The sequence below is a fragment of the Carcharodon carcharias genome, chromosome 5, assembly GCF_017639515.1.
Source record: "Carcharodon carcharias isolate sCarCar2 chromosome 5, sCarCar2.pri, whole genome shotgun sequence".
NCBI classification, from domain to species: Eukaryota; Metazoa; Chordata; class Chondrichthyes; order Lamniformes; family Lamnidae; genus Carcharodon; species Carcharodon carcharias.
Genome location: NC_054471.1, coordinates 67,891,285 through 67,913,826, shown reverse-complemented (window position 1 = coordinate 67,913,826; position 22,542 = coordinate 67,891,285). Strand labels below are relative to the sequence as shown.

General features: G+C 41.9%; 1 protein-coding gene across 1 annotated transcript in view; it reads left to right on the top strand.

The window, feature by feature from the left end:
• Positions 1 to 22,542, top strand: part of slc18b1 (solute carrier family 18 member B1) — a 56,161-nt gene that overhangs the window by 15,633 nt on the left and 17,986 nt on the right. The window contains exons 5-9 of the mRNA XM_041187352.1: positions 4,421 to 4,568; positions 6,038 to 6,194; positions 7,587 to 7,723; positions 9,525 to 9,626; positions 21,846 to 21,937. Of these exons, the coding sequence (XP_041043286.1) occupies positions 4,421 to 4,568; positions 6,038 to 6,194; positions 7,587 to 7,723; positions 9,525 to 9,626; positions 21,846 to 21,937 (636 nt within the window). The remainder of the gene's footprint in view (positions 1 to 4,420; positions 4,569 to 6,037; positions 6,195 to 7,586; positions 7,724 to 9,524; positions 9,627 to 21,845; positions 21,938 to 22,542) is intronic.

Here is a 22,542-nt window from a genome sequence, read left to right as displayed (position 1 = left end):
AGCACCAGGGTAGGAAAATTACGAAGTTTTGAATGCACACTGGTGGCACAGGTGTTCAGTCATTGTATATACGTTTCTCTTCTGTAAATCTGTTTTGCAATAACCCTTATTCAAGTCTCATCGATTCTAAGTGTTTCATGGTCCCGCGTTCATTCAAAGGTCAAATATGTATCCATCACCACCCCCTACCACCCCCCCATAACCCCATCCTCCCCACCCCCCATAAGCAAACTCCCATCTGGATCTTGTTGCATTAATTCTCACACAATCTCACCACAGTGATTAGCCTTTATTTCCACAACTACAACATCAGCAAAGGCACATCATATGTGACAATGATGGCAGGCCAATGTACCTCTCACCCTTAATCCTCAGGCAGACATTATTTGGGCTCAGGAGAATTGCTCATCAAAATTAGTAATTATCCTACTGCTGTCACACTGATGTCTGTTGTGACGAGCGTTATAATCATTTCTTCAATGAAAACTTAGCAATAACATGCTTATTTTACGATAGGGAATATTTGGAAAAAGTTGCTTCAAACATCAAGCACCATAGGTTTCCACACTTCTCTGCAGCTTGTTCCTGTCTCCGTGTTTAAGGTTGAATGTCACTCCATGCATAGTTCCTGCTCTCCCCGTGCATGACGCTGAACTAGGGAAGGAAGGATCAATCAGGAAAATTATGTGTGATACCAGAGGTGTGCACTTATCTCGCTGAAGCTGTCTCCTTACCTGTGATGATTTTACATTGCTACTGGATGGCTGCTTAGCAATGCTTTATGTGATCCTTGTGTAAAAGCACAGCATGCAACTTGATATGGAATTCATCATGTGACAGTGCACTCATTGACTTAGGTATATGGAAAGAATTAGCCTTTGTGAGCTGGATAATGTCGAGGGCCGTCATGCTCTGAAATTGAAGCTTTTGCTCATCTCCTAAGGGTTTATGAAGGGAAGATGTTGTCATTTGTAAATTCTGACTGGGCCACGATTCTCCCTAATACAAAAGTCACCCAGGACAGAAACTTGGCAGGCTTCCAATGGTTGCAGGGTCCTGAGCGTTTGTGATTGTCCTGGTGAGGCACTCTGTGAAGACAATGCAAACAAGCCTCGCAGCTTTGGGTGCATGATGTAGAGTTACGGATCACTGATTCCTAATGTGTGAAGGACTATTGGGGGTCAGTAGCAAGATGATTCCTCTGCATTACTCATCTGTGAGAGCTGGCGATAGGAGAAATGGAGCTTTCCAGATGCTGTTCCCTCTTGAGACGTCAAAGCACAAACCATTGAAGAATATTTTTTTGTTCGGGCCACCTTATTAAGCTGGTGTCATACTGACACGAGTGCATCCATGTTTGAGTTGGCTTTTCAGCCGCTTTAAAGCTGCCATGCACACCGACTTATTGAAGCCATGGTTGAAAGGACTGTTCTATGTCTGCCAATGGAGCACTAGTCACATTCCAGGATGGTTATATGTGGCCAAGGCTACTATGCCTTCCTAGAATGACCCCAACATTCAGGTATAAGGTGACTTATGCTGCTTCTGTGATCATTGTGAGATTTCTGACCTTTCCTGAGATTTTCATGCTGTGAATGAAGGTGTTGTTGCATCCCTTACATCGAAAGTTGGATTGTGAAAATTTGTCATCACCTTATTCCTCCTGGAATCTTGTAGTTATGAGGTTGTCATGGGTATGTCTGCTGCATCATGCCCAGGCGATCATATCGTCATGTGGATTGTCTGAATCCCCGCCCTCTTCAGAGTCATCTCCTTCCACATCCTCCTCATCTGAGGAGACGTCTAGCTCTCAATGTCTCCCTCAGGCAGCACATGCCCGCTTTGCAGTGCAATGTTGTGCAGGGCGCAGAAACCAATGATGACGCGGGGCACTCTCTGTGGTGAGTACTGGGGAGCCCCACCTGTATGGTCCAAGCATCGGAAATACAGGAGGCCAATAGTTTGCTGTATTAAGTGTCAATGTCTTATTAATTACAGTGCTAGGGTTTAATGGCAATTACATTGTTTAACAACTGATGGGTATTTGTACACCTATAAATGGGCATAGCTAGGATACTGGAGAATTGGATGGTGTTGACTGTGAATTAAGTTAATAAACTCCCTCCAGCAAAGAAAGCAGCTGTGTCTCAGTTTTAACTTCTTCAACCAGCATGGATCCGACTACATTAAGGACTTAATGTCAGAGTGTGCCGCATTGTATCTCTCCTCAGATGAACTCTGTGGCTGACAAACGGGCATCATTGGCCATATATTCTGGGGACACCCTTTATCACTGAGGAGCCAACCCTTTAAGCGCTGAGGTTCCTCATATCTGTGGCATCTGCAAGTGATTCAAAATGTAAGAGTCGTGAGAGCTCCCTAAAGGGTACGTAGCACAAAACTACTGAATCAGCTTTCTGCGATCACAAACTAACTGGTCTTTCAGAGAGTGAAATCCTTTTCTATTATTGAATCTCACAGGCTGCTTCCAGGGAGCTTGCAAAGCCACATGTGCAGTCAATGGCACCCTGGACTTGCAGGGAGCCTAAGATCACAATGAATCCAACAGCTCTGGCAGCCTGACTTGCGTCATCCATGTGGAACTTCACATAATGGTGAGCTTCACTGAAAAAAGGCATCTGCCACCTCCCTTGTGCATTTGTTTGTTTCTGATTGTGAGATTCTGCAAAGGACCCCAGTGAAGCCCCGGAAGGATCTGCTGGCAAAAGAGTTTAGTGCAATGGTTACCTTCAAAAACTGGCATGGAATACTCTACTTGTCGTTGCTGCATGAGTTCCTCAAGGAGAAGGTGGCAAATGTGAGCTACCACATCCCTAAACAAGAAAAGGTGCATGCGCCATTTTCTTTCGCTCATCTCCATATATGAGCTGATCTTGTGTAAACCCTTGATCACGCCAAACATCTTTGTGGATTTTGCCCCTCCTTAGGAGTATCTCGGACTTCCTGGGGCCCTGCTGGCAGCATCAGTAAAGAAAGAGAATGCATTAATGTATTTGATGTAGACTCTTCAGCCTGTGTATGGTCATTGTTGAAATTAATTCATTTCAAACTTTTGCAAAGATTAGTTGTCAAGGAACAACTTCAACTTGTACTTAATAGTGACTTAATATAACAAAACATCCTAAGATGCTTCACAGGAGTGTTATAAACCTAACTTTGATACTGAGCCGCATAAGGCAACATTAGGCAGATATAGCCAAAAGATTGATAAAAGAAGTAGGTTTTAAGAGGTGTCTTAAAGGAAGAAAGAGAGGCGGCAAGCTTTAGGTAGAGACTGGGGCCTAGGTAACTGTAGGCATATCTACCAATGGTGGAGCAATTAAAATCAGGGATGCTCAAGGTCAGAATTAGACCAGCGCAGATATTTTGGAGTGCTGTGGACTGGAGGAGATCACAGAAATAGGGAAGGGTAAAGCCATAGCGCGATTTGAAAATAAGGATGAGATTTTTAAAATCAAGAGGTTGCTTAACCAGGAGCGAGTTGGAGGTCAGCAAGCAGGGGGCTCATGGGTGTGAGTAAGGACATGGGCAGCAGAGTTTTAGATTACCTCAAGTTTGTGGAGGGTAGAAAATAGAATGTGGGAGGTTCATATTTTTGTTTATTCATTCATGAGGTGTGGGCTTCGCTGGTTGGGCCAGTATTTATTGCCCATCCCTAGCTGCCCTTGAGAAGGTGGTGGTGAGCTGCCTTCTTGAACCACTGCTGTGGAGGTGAAAATAGCCATTCTTAATAATGGCATGGATATGAGGTCGGAAGTTGATCTCGAGATCAAATGTGACACCAAGACTGTGAACAGATTAGATTAATCGCAGACTGTTGCCAGGTAGAGGAATGGAATCAGTGGTTAGGGAACAGAGTGTGTGGTGCACCAAAAACAATAACTTCAGTCTTCCCAATATCGTCAATGATCCTTGATCTGTGCTTCTTAGCTAATATAATGAAATTCCAAGGCACTTCACAGGAGCATTCCAGGTGTGCTTTGGAATAGCCAAGTTTGGAGGTCACAAAGGCATGGATGCAAGTATCAGCAATTGATGAGGTGAGTCAGGTTGAATCAGGCAATGTTACTGAAGTGGAAATAGGCAGCCTTAGTGACGGCATAGAAACGTTGCTGGAACATTGCAAACTGGCTTAGCCTCGAACAGTTGCCAGGGAGAGGGATGGAGTCGGTAGATATGGAACAGGGTTTGTGGCAGGGATCGAAGATGGTTTTGGTCTTTCCAATATTTAGTTGAAAGAAATAACTGCTCATTCAGTAATGGATAACAGACTAGCAGTCTGCTAATTTAGCAAAAGTGCAAGAGTCAAGCGTGTGGTGGTGAGGAGAGCTGAGATAAGACAAGAGAAAAAGCATTGTACTCCTTTTCTGAAGTTGGTGTTTTTTTTTTCTATTCTCAGCTTATTGGATAAAGCTCCAGATGGACCCATATTTATCTCTTTGTGTTTCATCACAAGATCAGTGGATGCAATAGGGTTTTCCGGGAGCACTACTGCCTCGTTTTCAATCCTTGCGGCAGTTTTTCCAAACAATTTGGCCACAATAATGGTAATAGCAAATTTAAATCTTTCACTAATATATAACTTGTACTCAGCTGAAAGGATTAAAATTTTTTATGGAATTTCTATATACATTTGTGTACATATTGATACTTTAGGAATGTTTTATCTAGATTCTTTTCTTTCTCCAACTCTCCTGCAACCCTCCCCCCACAATGGTGTCTTGAAAACAAAGGCACTCCTCTGAAACATGGAGACCAATTTGATCAACATCAGCAACAACTCATTTAGCACGCTTCACATAATGTAAAGTCCCAAGGCACTTCACAGGAGCTTTATAAAGCAAAATGACACTGAGCCACATAAGGAGATATTAGGTCAGATGCCTGAAAATTTGGTCAAAGAGGTAGGTTTTAAGGAGTGCCTTAAAAGTCGAAAGTGAGGTAGAGAGGCTGAGAGATGTAGGGAGGGAATTCCAGAGCTTGGGGCCCAGGCAACTGAAGGCTTGGTCACCAATATTGGAGTAATTAAGATTGGGGATGCACAAGACACCAGAATTAGAGGAGCACATGTATCTTGGAGGGTTGTGGGGCTGTAGGAGATTACAGGGGTGAGACCATGGAGGGATTTGAAAACAAGTACTAGAATTTTAAAAACAAAATATTGCTTAACTTGAAGCAAATGTAGGTCAGCGTGTACAGGGGTGAAAGGGGAATGGTACTTGCTGCAAGTTAAGATATGGGCAGCAGAGTTTTGGATGGCTTCAAGTTTGCAGAAGGCAGAATGTGAGAGACCAGCCAGGAGTACATCGGAATAGTTGAGTTTAGAGGTAACAAAGGCATGAATGAGGTTTTCAGCAGTAGGTGAGCTGAGACAGTGGCCAAGATGGGCAATGTTATGGAAGGGAAAATAACCGGTCTTAGTGATGGCATGGACATGAGGTCGGAAGTTGATCTTGAGATCAAATATGACACCAAGGTTGTGAACAGACTAGCTTAATCTCAGACTGTTGCCAGGTAGAGGAATGGAGTCAGTAGCTATGGAACAGAGTTTGTGGTGCACCAAAAACAATGACTTCAGTCTTCCCAAAATCGTCAATGATCCTCTGCTTGTGCTTCTTAGCTAATCTCAGCAAAGGCATCAATAGGACATGTGGCTAGAGAACATAGGTTGGAAAAATGAGCATTAAACAGTTCCTGTTCCTGATTTTTATCCAATAATTTCACAACCCAAAGTAAAAGTGGATGTCAGAGAACGACAGAATTTGACTCCATTGTGATAATCTTACAAGCAACTAGCTTGTCAATGCTCAATTAATGAATAATGCCCACTTGTGTTAGATATTGAAGATCAGTGGAACATTATCTTGCCATTTGGGACACAAGAGGAGAAACTTGGAAGGGGAAATGTTGTTGAAGCTGACTGCACTTTGTAATAAAATAGTAAATGCAAGTTTTTATAATTTTATATTTCTAGCAAATGAAGTCACTGTAACACAAACTACAAATGTTCTTTTAGGGATTTGTGGAAGTATTCGCTGGGATTGGCCTAATGTTGGGTCCACCTATTGGAGGCTTTTTGTACCAATCTTTTGGATATCAAGTTCCGTTTATTTCGCTAGGCTGTGTCATTCTTTTAATGATACCTTTAAACATGTGCATTTTACCAACATTTGGTAAGGCTCTACATTTTAACTTTCCTGTAGAAATATAGTTAACTCTTATTGGGATGGCTCCCATAGGCAAGTATTTTAATATCTTTTTAAATGATTGTGTCATTGGGAAATTCCTTGGAAATTGCAAGACTGTCGTTGCTTTTTTGGGTCTAAATTGGTTAACCAATAGCTCAGCTGGTTAAATAAATATTCCAGTAAAATAGATCAGGACCAGTACTGAGTGATAAAAACAAAAAAACTGCGGATGCTGGAAATCCAAAACAAAAACAGAATTACCTGGAAAAACTCAGCAGGTCTGGCAGCATCGGCGGAGAAGAAAAGAGTTGACGTTTCGAGTCCTCATGACCCTTCGATAGAACTTGAGTTCGAGTCCAAGAAAGAGTTGAAATATGAACTCTTTCTTGGACTCGAACTCAAGTTCTGTCGAAGGGTCATGAGGACTCGAAACGTCAACTCTTTTCTTCTCCGCCGATGCTGCCAGTACTGAGTGAGTTGGTCTCGACCAGGTCATTATGATAATATGTGGATGTAAGGTAGGAACAGGGTTAGATTTGACTGTGGTACACCTCCATTGTCAAAATGTCTGCTGAGGCTCTGTCTGAGTGCTCATATGGTAAATGGCCAGTTAAACAAGTATTGGAAGATGTCCCATGTCTGTGGAAACATACCCAGCTAGTGGTCAACTCCTTCAGAAAGGAAAGAGTGAATTTTGCCAGAAATAAAGAAAAGGAGACAAATCAGAAGAATAATCAATAAACCAAACAGAGGAAAATATGAATCCTTCACATTTGGAATCGCTGTAATGTGAAAGAATAGTTGATTTGAGTTTTGATGGTTAGTACACATCGTATGCAGCTTCACTCTTTTCGCTCATGCACATACCTGATGCACAAGATACCAGTTGGTAAATTAGAAATGATTCTTATAAAGGAGTAAATTGGCAAATAGGGGAAGAGGGTATAATAATATTTCTAACTTTGAGCAGGCATGAATATTCTACTGTTCCGAGAAGTCTGCTGATACCAGTGTTTAAAGGATCTTGAGTGCAATGCATAAACTTACAGGTGTTAACCAGGCTCTGTAGGAAGTAAAGCAGATTGAAGATCAAAAACTTAGCAACTAAGCAAATGAAGTCCACTTTTTTATAATTACCATTAAATGGGTGAGGGGGTAGGTCAAGGGATAATTGATTAAACTTTTTTAATTGTTGTTTTTACTGTGGCAGCAATTTGAAAGGCCTATTGTTTTACTCTGTGTAAATAGATGCTTGTAATAAAAGTTAAAAGTGTTAAATATTCTGCAATCATCAACACCGTAAAGTATTTATACATTTGTGGATGTTATAACTAAAATACAATGGAATATATTTTAATTAATGTTGTTGATTTTCAGATGGAATTGCCAGCAAAGAATCATTCTGGAAGCTACTTGCAATTCCTCAAATATCTTTAGTGTGCCTGGTTGAATGTTCTACAGCTTCTTGCATTGGCTTTCTGGATCCCATCTTGTCGCTTTTTGTAACTAAGAAGGTAAGAATTTCTGTCTTTGAATTTCTTTGTGTTGTATTTTTTGTGTTTCCTTAAGTTCAGGAAGTTTGAGTGGCATGGTGGGTGTACCTACGCCACATGGACTTCAGTGGTTCAAGAAAGTAGCTCACTAACACATTCTCAAGGGCAATAAGGATGGGTAACAAATGATGGTCTAGTCATTGATGCCCACATTCCCATAAAAGAATTTTAAAAATCAAGGCATTTAAGATGTGAATAGGATTTGATAAAGTAGATACAGAGGAACTGTGTCTGTTGATGATGGAATACAGAACCCGGGGGTGGGGGGTATAATCTTCAAATGAGAGCTAAGTCCATTTAAGAGTGAAATCAGGAAACACATTTTCATTCAAAGGTAGTGGAAATCTGGAACTCTTTAGTCTCAAAAGCATGTGGATGTTGAGTCAACTGAAATATTCAGGACTGAGATTGACAGATTTAAATATGTAAATACATTGTAGGGTATGGAAAAAAAATCAGCATGTGGAGTTGAGGTACAGGTCAATTATGATGTAATAGAGCAAACACTTATTCGAAACATTTGGAAGGATGATGTTAGAACTGTTTGGGTTTACTGGGAAAACTGAACAGGCTGGGACTATTTTCTTGAAGGTTAAAATTATGATAGGATAGTCATGGGGAATAATATATTTCCACTTGTGGAGGATGTGGGTGTCATTGGCTAGCCAGCATTTAAATCCCATTGCATAATTGCTTGATCAGAGGGCATTTAAGAGTCAACTGCATTGCTGTGGGTTTGGAGTCACTTGTAGGCCAGGCATGGACAACAGGTTTCCTTCCCTAAAGGATGTTAGTGAACCAGATAGGTTTTTACAACAATGGTTTCATGGTCAATATCAGACATTTGATTCCAGATTTTTTATTGAATTCAAATTCTGCTGTGGTGGGATTGGAACTCACGACCCTCAGAGGATTACCCTGGGGCTCTGGAATATTAGTCCACTGACAATACCACTATGCTTTGCCTCCCCATAATCCCAAACTCTGGATCAGAAACATAAGATAGGCCCTAATAAATCTAAGAAGGAAATTCCAGAGAAATTTCTTTACCCGAAAGGAAGAAATAGAAGGATATAGTGATGAGGATACATTAAATATGGTGGGAGGAGGTTCATGTGGAGCATAAACACCGGCATAGATCAATTGGGTTAAATGGCCTTTCTTCTATACTCGAAATTCTATGTAATGGTATAATAGGCTCAAGGGGCTGAATTGCCACTGTATGTTCCTGTATTTCAATAATTAGGTATACATGTCATCAAAATGTAAACTTTCAAATGGATGGAGTGTGTCATTGTGTTGGACAAATCAGTTTTTATCCTGTTTGACAGCATCCATCAATGGTTTTGTATATTATTAGTAGACCTCCAATGGCCTTGCAGTAGGTCTGAGTATAAGGAGGAACATTATATCATTCAACATGCAATGTAGTTTTCTGTTAAAGTGTACCAAGTATAAATTATAAGATGTAATTGCAGTGTCTCCTCTAAGTCAATTAGAGCTAGTCATTTTCCAGCGATTCCTGCCTAAAATAGACATCAAACAGCCTTATATTAAATATACCTCCAGAAATCAAGTAGAAGACACTTTCTCTGTGAATGGCTTTTTTTAATACATAAGAGTGACACAAATTTTTATGTCATAGTGTGAGCAATATGTTGAAATACAATTTTTAAAATATTTTGGTTGCTGTATTGTATTCAACTGAAGGTTACTTCGGTTAAAATTTGTTGAACATAGTCTTTTCTTGTTTATTCTCCAGTTCAACTTACAGCCCAGATATGTAGGACTAATGTCTCTAGGATTCGCTATGTCATATGCTCTAGTCTCCCCAATAGCTGGATATTTAAGTGATAAGATGCCAGTAAGTATGCAGTCTAGATTGGACGTCTTTTGTGTTGTTAAACTTTTATTTCCTAAATGCAGATTCTTTATCCATCATAATGAATTTCCTCCTCTGTTCTATTGATTTTATTAATCACTGTTTAAATAAATCTGATTTTAAAACTTTGCTTTAAAAATATGGTAAATCAAATCTTTATTTCAGTTTATGAATGTAAATAATCCAAAAATTAGAGTCTTATTTCAAAACCTGTTTGTAATATCATTCCTATAAATGAAACAAACTAATAGCTTTGGATGGATGTCAGTTATGGCTCAGTTAGTAGCACTCTTACCTGAGTCAAAGATTGTAGGTTCAAATTCTGCTCCAGGATTTGAATACAAAAATCAAAGCAAATGCTCCAGTGTAATACTGGCGAAGTACTGGACTGTCAGGGGTGCTGTCATACAGAGGAGATGTCAAACTAAGACCCTGCCTAACCTCTAAGGGATTTGTACTACTGGAAGACTTCTATAGTTGAATAACAACCTTGATTTACAGCGCTGCAGCTCTCTAGCAAGGCTGCAATACACACCCGAGATGAGAAAACACATAAACTTCCCCATGCTCAACGCTGAATGGCTAGTCCGACCACATGACCCTTACTCAGTAAAGTTGGCCTTAAAGCAACAATCATCACATCCCTCCCCCTTTAATTTCTCAATTACACAAATTACGAATAGAAAACAATATCAAAAATCTTAGAAATAATCGCACTGGCACTTAGTCACGAATTCAATTATATACTTCTATACATAGGTCCAATAATTACAAATCAAGTCGCTAAGGGGGTTTTCTATTCCGGGTAGAGTAGCGTAACTCTATAGTCTGAGGCTGTCCTACAGGATCGACACTAACAGGAACTGCTGTAACGAGTATCTCTTTTGGCACAGGGAGTTCATCACTTTGATTCAATGGAGACATCAGTTATGTCTATAACAGGTCGATCAGGTATTTTGGTGCTTACGGGTTCAATAATATTCCTTGGTGGTAACACTGACTGTGGAAGCATCTCCCTGCTCCTCAGGTAATCCATGTGTTTACGAATGATCTGGCCTTCCACGTCTACTTGGTATGAAAGGGTTCTGGTCTCCCAGACAATAATTCCTGGGATCCAACTTGGACCGCTACCGAAGTTTCTTACATATATGGCTTCACCTGCTCTAAATTTCTGGACCTTACTATGCAAATCGTGGCTTGTTTTCTGATTATCTTGGTTCTTCTCTACCCTCCCTGGCAAATTTGGAAATACAAGGCTCAGTCTTGTTCTGAAACAACGCTTCATAAGCAGGTCTGCTAGTGGAACTCCCAATGTTGCATGTGGAGTCATGCGGTAGCTAAGAAGGAAGCTTGAGATTTTGGTTTCTGGGGTTCTTCTAGACAATATTTTTTAGTCCTTATTTGAAAGTTTGAATGGCTTTCTAAGATAGTCCATTTGATACAGGGTGGTAGGCACAGTTCAGATGTATTTAATGCAGTTTAGATTGGTGAAGCTTTGAAATCCAGCACTTGTAAAATATGGCTCCATTGTCTGATACAATGTCTTCCGGCAATCCATGAGTCGAAAAGATAGGTAACCTCAATGGCTTGGAAAGTGCATTTCTCCTTTTTTAGGTGGACTCCAGCTTCCAGAAATATTTTTAGTGCCTCCTTTAAATTTGCTAAACAATAAGGTCATCGTCAAGGTATACTACAACCCATGGTAATCTCTGTAGCAAACTCTCCAACTTCCTTTGAAATATTGCACATGAGGAGGTCACGCCAAAAGGTGGGTAGGTACACTGGAATAGGCCTTTGTGTGTGTTTATTGTTACCTACCCGGGGGATGTGTTATCTATCTCGAGTTGCTGGTATGCGTGGCTCATATCTAACTTAGTGTAGGATTGACCTCCTGCCAGCTTTGCATACAAGCCTTCAATTCTTGGAACTGGATGTTTATCCAACTTGGCGGCCCAATTAACTGTTAGCTTATAATCGCCGTAAATGCGGATGGTCTGTTCCGGTTTCAGTACAGGGCCGATAGGTGCTGCCCATTCTGAAAATGGCTGCATGATGCCTAGTTCTTCCAACCTGTTTAACTCAGCATCCACTTTCTCTTAATCCATATGGTACCAGTATTGCCTTAAAAAAATTGGGGAGTTGTCTCTGGATCAACATAAGTCTTGGCTTGCAAGCCTTTGATTTTTCCTAATTCGTTGTGAAAAATGCTGTCATTTTTTAAAAACAATTCTAGCAGTCCCACATTTGAAAAATTTTGGACCAAATTAACTTGATTTATTTTAGACAATCACAGCCTAGAAGGCTTAATCATTATTAATACTGGGAGCTGAGCTGACTGCTGCCCATAGCTCACAGGTACCATGGTGGTGCCTTTTACTTTTATGGCTTCTCCCATGTAAGTCTTCAACTGGGCAGAGGTTCTCTCCATGCTTAAGGGCTAGGTACCTTCTCTCAGGTACTGAAATATGTGCTCGCCCATCAATGTGGCTGATGCCTCTGTATCCACCTCCATAATTAGAGGCTTCCCGTTTACATGCACTGTGACAGCAATAGGACTGCTTTAAAATTAAAAAGAGAGTGAATGTCAGAGTCAGTTATTTCAGGCTCTTTCACATTAGGTATTTCGAACATCTTTGCTGGCAGTCTGGACTTAGCTCTGCACTGCTTTATCAAATTCCTCTTTTGCCACAGTAATAGCACTCGGCCTCCTTAAATCTACATGTTTCAGGAGTGTGGTTACCCCCACCTTGGTAACATTTCAACTTTAGGATCAATGTCTGATTGCCTCCAGTATATTTTTTGATTTTTGGGTGATTGGAAATGATTCCCACTTTGTGGCTGCTTCAGAGGTTTTGGTGCCACTCCTGGCTGCAGGTTCCCATCTTCACTGATAATCGGCACCATTTTGCGAGCTCTGTAGCTCCTGCGAATCTTTTTCAGCACTTTCCATGGCCAGCGCTATCTCCATTGCTCGTTTAAAATTTATATTGACCTCAACCAGCAATCGATGCTGAATGTCATCGTTGCGCATGCTACAAACTAGCCTACCTGTAGCATGTCACTCAAGGTCACTCCAAAATCACAATGCTCTGACAATTGCTTCAGCTTAGCAATATAAGTCGCGATCGATTCACCTAGGGCCCTCGCCCTTGTATTAAATTTATATCTTTGCATAATGACTGATGGTTTGGGCTGAAAACGACTCTTCACTAAATCCATGAGCTCACTGAATGATTTGGAGTCAGGCACGCTTGGGGCTATGATACTGCAAATAAGGTTGTAGATTTGACTCCTACAGACACTCAAGAGAATTGTTTTGCACTTTACCTCCTCCCTTATTTCACTGGCCTGGAAATAAAACCTGAGGCGCTGGATGTATTGAATCCAGTCCTTCATGGAGGAGCCAAACTGGACGGTCCTCCAAAAGATAGTATATATTTTTTTCCTTCTTGAAAACGAGATACTCACAGTTGGAGGTTGAGAAGCAGCGCCAGGATCATTCATCCTCGTCGCCAGATGCAAGAGGCTTCTTTAGTTGACCAACAAACTTTTATTTACACAGCCGCTAGATTAACTGCAGGCACCTAGCAAGGCTACAGTACGCTCTCTAGACTAGGAAAATTCCACCCTTTATAAACTTTCCCGTGCTCGGTGTTGATTGGCTGTTCTGACCACGTGACCCTTACTCAGTAAGGCTGGCCTTAAATCAAAAATCACCACAGTGGAAGTAAAAAAACTCTTCTTGAATAAGGGCAGGGGAGTTATGCTCACTGTCCTGACCAATATTTATCCCTCAACCAACATCACAAAAACGGATTGTCTGGCCATTATCACATTAGGGTTTGTGGTAACTTGTGAATGCAGATTGGCTGCTGCGTTTCTTCCATTATGACAGTGATTACACTTCAAAAGTACATCATTGGCTGTAAAGTGTTTTTGGATATCCTGTGGCCATGAAAGAAAATATATAAATTCACATCTTTCCTTATACACACAAGCTTTGTTTTTATGCTCCAGGATGTATAGTTTCTTTGCCCAAAGGCAAATATTCTCAAGTTCAATATGTAGTGTAAGTTAGAGGAAGGACTTCAACCATAATCTTAGTAACCACAAACATGCCACAATAATTCTGATGATGTGCAGTTTTGCTGCCTTAATGCACCTGCATTTATTGGGTTCTGTTTTAAAAAAACAACTTGCATTTATATGTGACCTCATTATTAAAACATGCATAGTCATGTCGTGAAGAATAGTATTTGGGAGCCTAGTCTTTATTTTCTTATTAACTTTATTTACAGAGCCATACTTTGCATACTGTGCATCTGCAACAGAAAAGAACCCACCTTTCAGTTGGCCCATTCCTGTCTAATCTATCATGCGCAGGTCAATACATATTTAATTCCTACTACCTGAATATGAACACCCAATTAATATGCAATTAACACTTAGGATGCTTTACAACAAGTGAAATGCTTTTGTAGTAATGTATAGTAATTCGTTGTAGATGCTGAAAAGTGCAACTTTAAATGTAAAATGCTAAAAACCTGATTTCTTCCAATGCAAAAGCTGTAGCTATGTCCTCTAGGACCTTTTCTCATCAAGTCAGCAGCCTTTAAGTTGAAATATTATTAAAATAATGTTAAAACATAAATCCTGTAAGTTGAAATACTATACATTCCTAAATCCCTATATTCATAAATGAAATAAATTTTAAAATAAAAATGTTTTAAAAATGAAAGAAATACACCAGCCATTAGGAAAGTATTAGACCTGTTAAGAACACTGCCTGTCCAACCTTGAGGCGGGCAAGCGAAGAGCCCTTCACGTTTTTCAGGAAACAATAAATAAATAAATTTTCCAAACGTCACAAACTTGTCCCAACTCATGTGACATTCTCACGTGACGGCACATGTTTAAATACTTTTTTAGTTAATTTATGAAAATGTTTTATAATCTATTCAATCTCACTGAGGCAGCTCCATACCTCAAGGAGATTGCTGTGCTCTTTCGTGCACATGCGCAAAAGAGCGCAGGCCTCGAATCTCCCTCCTCCCCCACACCCCGCCCGCACAGGGAGCCCTGAGCACTACCGGCCATGTATTACGCTGGGCGGGCCTTAATTGGCCCTCCTGTTTAAAATGGCAGCGATCGGCTCCATGCCCGCCCCTGCCCGCTCCCACCCAGCCTGCCCACCATAGGAAAAATTCTCCCCATGGGAGATGTTGGACTGGATTTTGTGCTCGCTGCTGACCTGTACCCATGAAGATCTAGCGACCCCTGTGGTGTAGATTCATCGTTTCTGATGTTGCTCTGAATCTGGCACTAAGTCAAGGGAATTGCAAGGTATTCCAGTAGCTCTGATATCATCAAACAGGTTAAAGCAGCCAGTCGCATTTGAAAAATTCTCAGGCTGCAAACCAGGAAACAAAATGTGCCGATTATCCTCCACTTTTTATAAATTTTGCAGAGAGCCAAATTAACGAGTGGGATGTGCAAAATAGAGGCTAAAATGTCATAAGCAAAGTTTTAAAAATAATTTTATTAAACTATGGAATTTTCACAAAATGGAAAAATTTGACATTAAACAAGTAAAATTAATTTTCTAGAACCAGAGAGCTGTGGGGAAGCGATGGCATAGTGGTATTGTCACTGGATTAGTAATCCAGAGAGCCAAGGTAATGGGTCCCGCCATCAGCAGATGGTGAAATTTGAATTCAATAAAAGAATGGATGATTGTTGATTACCGTAAAAACCCATCTGAATCACTAATGTCCTTTAGGGAAGGAAATCTGTCATCCTGGCCTGATCTACACGTGACTCCAGACCCACAGCAATGTGGTTGACTCTTGAATGCCCTCTGAAATAGCCCTAGCAAGCCACTCACTTGTAACAAAAAGGAATGAAACCAGATGGACCACCCGGCATTGACCTAGGCACCAGAAACGACAACAGCAAACTCAGCTCTGTTGACCCTGCAAAGTCCTCCCACTAACATCTCGGGGCTAGTGCCAAAGTTGGGAGAGCTGTCTCACAGACTAGTTAAGCAACAGCTTGACATATTCATCCTCATGGAATCGTACCTGACAGATAATGTACCAGACTCCAGCATCACCATCCCTGGGTATGTCCTGTCCCATCGGCACGACAGACCCAGCAGAGATGGCGGCACAGTGTTATACCGTCAGGAGGGAGTTGCCCTGGGAGTCCTCAACATCGACTCCAGACCCCATGAAGTCTTGTGGCATCAGGTCAAACATGGGCAAGGAAACCTCCTACTGATTACCATGTACCATCCTCCTTCAGCTGATGAATCAGTGCTCCGCCAACATCAGTTGGAGGAAGCACGGAGGGTGGCAAGGGCCAGAGTGTCCTCTGGGTGGGGGACCTATATGTCCATTACTGACCATCACTACTGACTGAGCTGGCCAAGTCCTAAAGGACATAGCTGCTGGACTGGATCTGCGGCAGCTGGTGAGGGAACCAACAAGAGGGAAAAACATACTTGACCTCATCCTCACCAATCTGCCTGCCACAGATGCATCTGTCCATGACAGTATTGGTAGGAGTGACCACCGCACAGTCATTGTGGAGACCAAGTCCTGCCTTCAGATTGAGGATACCCTCCATTGTGTTGAGTGGCACTACCACCGTGCTAAATGGGATAGATTTCAAACAGATCTAGCAACTCAAGACTGGGTAGCCATGAGGCGCTGTGGGCCATCAGCAGCAGCAGAATTGTACTCGAACACAACCTGTAACCTCATGGCCCAGTATATCCCCTACTCTACCATTACCATCAAGCCAGGGGATCAACTCTGGTTCAATGAAGAATGCAGGAGGGCATGCAAGGAGCAGTACCAAGCATACCTAAAAATGAGGTGTCAACCTGGTGAAGCTATAACACAGGACTACCTGCTGAGCGCCAAACAGCATAAGCAGTAAGTGATAGACAGAGCTAAGTGATCCCACAACCAACAGATTAGATCTAAGCTCTGCAGTCCTGCCACATCCAGTTGTGAATGGTGGTGGATAATTAAACTCTCATGCCCTCATGTCCGTCCTTGGCCTGCTGCAATGTTGCAGTGAAGCTCAGCGCAAACTGGAGGAATAGCACATCTTCCGATTAGGCACTTTACAGCCTTCCAGACTTAACAGTGAGTTCAACAACTTCAGTTCATGAACTCTCTCCTCCATCCTCACCCATTTTTGATCCCCTTTTTTCAAATATTTTAAAATTTTTATATATACATTTTTTCCACCTGTTTCTATTATCATTTTTAAAATTAATTTCTATTCATTGTTTTATCCCCACCTTTTAGCCTATTTTGATCCCCTCCCCCCACCCCACCCCCACTAGGTCCATCTGTCACTTGCTCATCTGCCTTCTACTCTTAATATCACCATTAGCACCTCCTTTAGCCAATATCACCACCATCTACAGCCCTTCAACCTTTTGTTTATGGCATCTTTTGCAATCTCCCCTTTGCCTCCATCTATTGCTGGCCTTCCATCCAGCTTCATCTGTCCCACCCCACTTAAACAGTATATATGTCACCACATTTTTACTTCTCTTTAGTTCTGAAGAAGAGTCATCTGGACTCAAAACATTAATCCTGTCTTTCGCTCCACAGATGCTGTCAGACCTATTGAGTTTTCCCAGCAATTTTTGTTTTTGAACTCACTGGAGGAGGAGACTCCACAAATATCCCCATTCTCAATGATAGGGGAGCCCAGCACAGCACTGCAAAAGATAAGGCTGAAGCATTCGCAACAATCTTCAGCCAGAAGTGCCAAGTGGATGATCCATCTTGGCCCCCTACAGAGGTCCCAAACATCACAGGTGCCAGTCTTGCCACTTCGATTCATTCCACGTGATATCAAGAAATGGCTGCATTGGATACTGCAAAGGCTACGGGCCCTGACAACATTCCAGCAATAGTACTGAAGATGTGTTCCAGAACTGGCCGTGTCCCTAGCCAAGCTGTTCCAGTACAGCTACAATACTGGCATCTACCCGGCTATGTGGAAAATTGCCCAGGTATGTCCTGTATACAAAAAGCAGGACAAATCCAACCTGGCCAATTACAGCCCCATCAGTCTACTCTCGATCATCAGTAAAGTAATGGAAAGGGTCATCAACAGTGCTATCAAGCGGCACTTGCTTAGCAATAACCTGCACATTGATGCCCAGTTTGGGTTCTGCCAGGGCCACTCAGCTCCTGACCTCATTATAGTTTTGGTTCAAACATGGACAAACGAGCTGAACGCCCAAGGTGAAGTGAGAGTGACTGCCCTTGACATCAAGGCAGCATTTGACCAAGTGTGGCATCAAGGAGTCCTAGCAAAACTGGAGTCAATGGGAATCAGGGGGAAAGCTCTCCGTTGGTTAGAGTCATACCTAGCACAAAGTAAGATGGCTGTGGTTGTTGGAGGTGAGTCATCTCAGCTCCAGGGCATCACTGCAGGTGTTCTTCAGGGTAGTGTCCTAGGCCCAACCATCTTCAGCTGCTTCATCAATGACCTTCCTTCCATCATAAGGTCAGAAATGGGGATTTTTGCTGATGATTGCACAATGTTCAGCATCATTCACAACTGCTCAGATACTGAAACAGTCCATGTCCAAATGCAGCAAGACCTGGACAATATCCAGGCTTGGGCTGACAAGTTGCAAGTAACATTCGCACCACGCAAGTGTCAGGCAATGACCATCTCCAACAAGAGAGAATCCAACCATCGCCCCTTGATGTTCAATGGCATTAACGTCATTGAATCCCCCACTATCAACATCCTGGGGGTTACCATTGACCAGAAACTGAACTGGACTAGCCATATAAATACTGTGGCTACAAGACCAGATCAGTGGCTAGGAATTTTGCGATGAGTAACTCACCTCCTGACTCCCCAAAGCCTGTCCACCATCTACAAGGCATATGTCAGGAGTCTGATGGAATACTCCCCACTTGCCTGGATGAGTGCAACGCCCGCAACAGTGAAGAATCTTGATACAGTCCAGGACAAACAGCCAGCTTGACTGGCACCACATCCACAAACTCTCATTCCTTCCACCACCGACACACAGTAACAGCAGCATGTACCACCTACAAGATGCACTGCAGGAATTCACCAAGGCTCCTTAGACAGCACCTTCCAAACCCACGACCTACATCCAGAAGGTCAAGGGCAGCAGATGGATGGGAACACCATCACCTGGAATTTCCCCTGCAAGTCACTCACCATCTTGACTTGTAAATATATCCCCGTTCCTTCACTGTCGCTGGGTCAAAATCCTGGAACTCCCTCCCTAACAGCACTGTGGGTGTACCTACACCACATGGACTGCAGTGGTTCAAAAAGGCAGCTCACCACCACCTTCTCAAGGTCAACTAGAGATGGACTATAAATGCTGGCCCAGCCAATGAAGCCCACATCCCATGAATGAATAAAAAAAAACTTGCTCAGTAGCACTTATGTCTCAGTACTCAGTTTGAAAACCCAGTGTTGGATCCTGTACCCTGGTTTGTTGTGACTTAAGGGCCTGGATTGCACACTTATTTCAGGGTAACCGAGCTGGTATCAAAGAGAGAGAAGATCAGTAGATTGTTCCTAGAAGAAACACATTCTGTTTATTTACAAAAGGAACTCAGCAGCCACACTTGTGTACTTGCCATTCAAAATTCTGTCTTTACACTTCAGATTTTAACTCAAGACAACTGACTACAGAGTAGCCCACGCTACCCTGCTATTGGATACCAAAATCATGTGATCTTTCATTCATCTCAAAGGTATATTACACATCAGATTACTACATCCCTCCCCCTTTACTCAGAAATACATTTTACATTCTTTCTCAAAATATCAAATTTTTCTACACAGCTAAGTAATTTGTAAAGTCAGTCTTTCTAGAACTTTCCTTTTGTGTGTAGAACATCTCAGCTCTACAGCTTCTGATATTTTATCTGGAACCTCCTTCACTGGAGTTGTCTGAGCATCTGGCTCTTTGGTAGGTCCCTGTAAATCTGTTTCCTTGACTCTTACAGGTACAGTTGACTCTTCAGACACAGGGGTCATGTTGGAGTTGTATAGAACCTTGGTGAGGCCACAGCTGGAGTACTGTGTGCAGTTCTGGTCGCCACATTATAGGAAGGATGTGATTGCACTGGAGAGGGTGCATAGGAGATTCACCAGGATGTTGCCTGGGATGAAACATTTAAGTTATGAAGAGAGGTTGGATAGACTTGGGTTGTTTTCGTTGGAGCAGAGTAGACTGAGGGGTGACCTGATTGAGGTGTACAAGATTATGAGGGACATGGACAGGGTGGATAGGGAGCAGCTGTTTCCCTTAGTTGAAGGGTCAGTCACAAGGAGGCATAAGTTCAAGGTGAGGGGCAGGAGGTTTAGGGGGGGATGTGCGGAAAAACTTTTTTACCCAGAGGGTGGTGATGGTCTGGAATGCACTGCCTGGGAGGGTGGTGGAGGCGGGTTGCCTCACATCCTTTAAAAATTACATGGATGAACTTTTGGCACATCATAACATTCAAGGCTATGGGCCAAGTGCTGGTAAATGGGATTAGGTAGGTAGGTCAGGTGTTTCTCACATGTCGGTGCAGACTCGATGGGCTGAAGGGCCTCTTCTGCACTGTGTGATTCTGTGATTTTGTGATCTGTACTCGGTTGAGTTTTTTCAACAGGAGAAGATGACTCAGTCACGAACACTGGTGGAATCCTGTCTGGATATTTTGTTTCTCCTCTTCTTATATGATCCACATGTCTCTGTATGACTCGATCTTCCACTTTCACATGGTAGGAAAGAGGTCCAGTTATTGCGCTTATTTCACCAACAACCATGTTGGTCCTTGTCTTAAATTCTTCACATATACCTTCTCTCCCACATTAAACGTCCTATCATGACTGTGCCAGTCATGTCCAGTTTTCTTACTTTCCTGCCTTCTTTACACCTTTACTCTCATCACCAGTTCGTTGGATCCTGCACCCTGGTTTGTTGTGACTTAAGGGTCTGGATTGCACACTTGTTTTGGGGTAACCGAGCTGGTATCAAAGACAGAGAAGATCAGTAGATCGTCCTTAGAAGAAACACATTCTGTTTATTTACAGAAGTAACTCAACAGCTACACTTGTATGCTTACAACTCAAAACTCTGTCTTTACACTTCAGACTCTAACTCAAGACCACTGACTGCAGAGGTAGCCCGTACCACTCTTCTATTTGATACCAAGATCATGTGATCTTTCATTACAGCAATTGTCATCAGGGTATATTACACATCAGATTACTACACCTAGTTACACCTTATTACCAAGGCATAAGCTTTAGAGGAGTTCAGTGATTTCTAAAGACTGCTGTTTACGCATGTTCAACAGCACACCCTGTGGAGGAGCAAGGAATCACTGACAGTAACTTCTGGATCTCAGTATTTAACTGCGCATGTGCAGATGCTGTCAGTTTCATGGGATAATGATAGTGAATACTGAAAGTTTCGCCTTCATTACAACCACAAATTCAAAGCCAATGATGGCTGAAGTGCTTCTTTGATTTAGCTGAGATATTTCCTGCCCAACTTGCTCCAAGGTATTTCCTAATGCCTTTCCTGCTCCATTCATCCATAGTTGACCTGGGCTGATCTTGCATTAAAGCCTTCAAAGCATGGCAAAATTGACCTTGTGCTCTAATTGTGTCAGAATTGCATCTTTGTGGCACAGTTCATTTAGACAGCTTGTCATCATTTAACCTGTTCAAATTACATTGAAATACAATTAATGAATCTTTCTTTCCAATGTACTGAGAATTTTCTGCTTTCCAGAATTCAGAATCCTCCTCCTTTCCACCCCCTCCCTGATTGACCCCCCACCCCTTCACCCCACCCAATAAAGTTAATGGAAATGCAAGTTCAGTGCATTTTACAAGTGGTGGCCAATCCAGTCACACTATTTTGCAGCCCCATCAAAGTTGAATTTCAGCCCCTATTTCTTCAGCATCCTCTTTTTGTATATTTGATTCTATGGTGTTAACTGCTGTCATCAAGTGGATTTAGTGTATTAGTATAGAAAATTTCACACATGTACATGGCTTTGTTGAAATCCTATTAAACGTAGCCTAGAATTTATAAAAAGGAGATAGATAGAACTTGTTCTCATTGTTCAATTTTCATTTTATTGTCTTTCTCTCTCCTCCTCCCAATTCCAGAGACTCAGGATGTGGCTAATGTTTGTTGGAAGTTGGCTTATTGCTTTCAGCTTTCTCCTTTTGGGACCAGCACCTATTTTTCATATCAAGTGGTAGGTATTTTCTTGAATAGTTTTCATAAGTTTCTTACTTATAGCAATAATTTGTTGTGATCTGGAATGCATTGTCTGAAAGGGTAGTGGAAACTGATCCAATAGTGGCTTTTGAAAGGAAGTTGAAGGGAAGAACATTTCAGGGCTATGGGGAAAGGGAAGGGGACTAATTGGAAAGACTTTCATAGACCTGACATAGGTATGATAGGTCAAATGGTCTGCTTCGATACTGTAAGGTTCTAAGATTACTGCAGTAATGTCTGTCAAAGTGGGTAAAATTGCATATTCTGCAGTCTGTTTCATACATCAGGCTGTACATGTGTGATAGAATTAAGTGTGTTGTCAAATAATTACTAATAAAACAGTTATGACAATCACCACGTTTATAAGGTGTTTCCCCTGCATCTTAATATTTTACACTCAGTAAGACTGAAAGGGACATAAATTTAAGAATGTAAAAAATAGGAAATGGGAGAAGCAGGAGGCCATGCGGTCCCTTTAGCCTCCTCCACCATTCAATTAGGTCATGGCTGAATTCCACATCAACACCACTCTCCTGTTCTATCCCCATATACCTTGATTCCCTTAGTACCCAAAAACCTTAC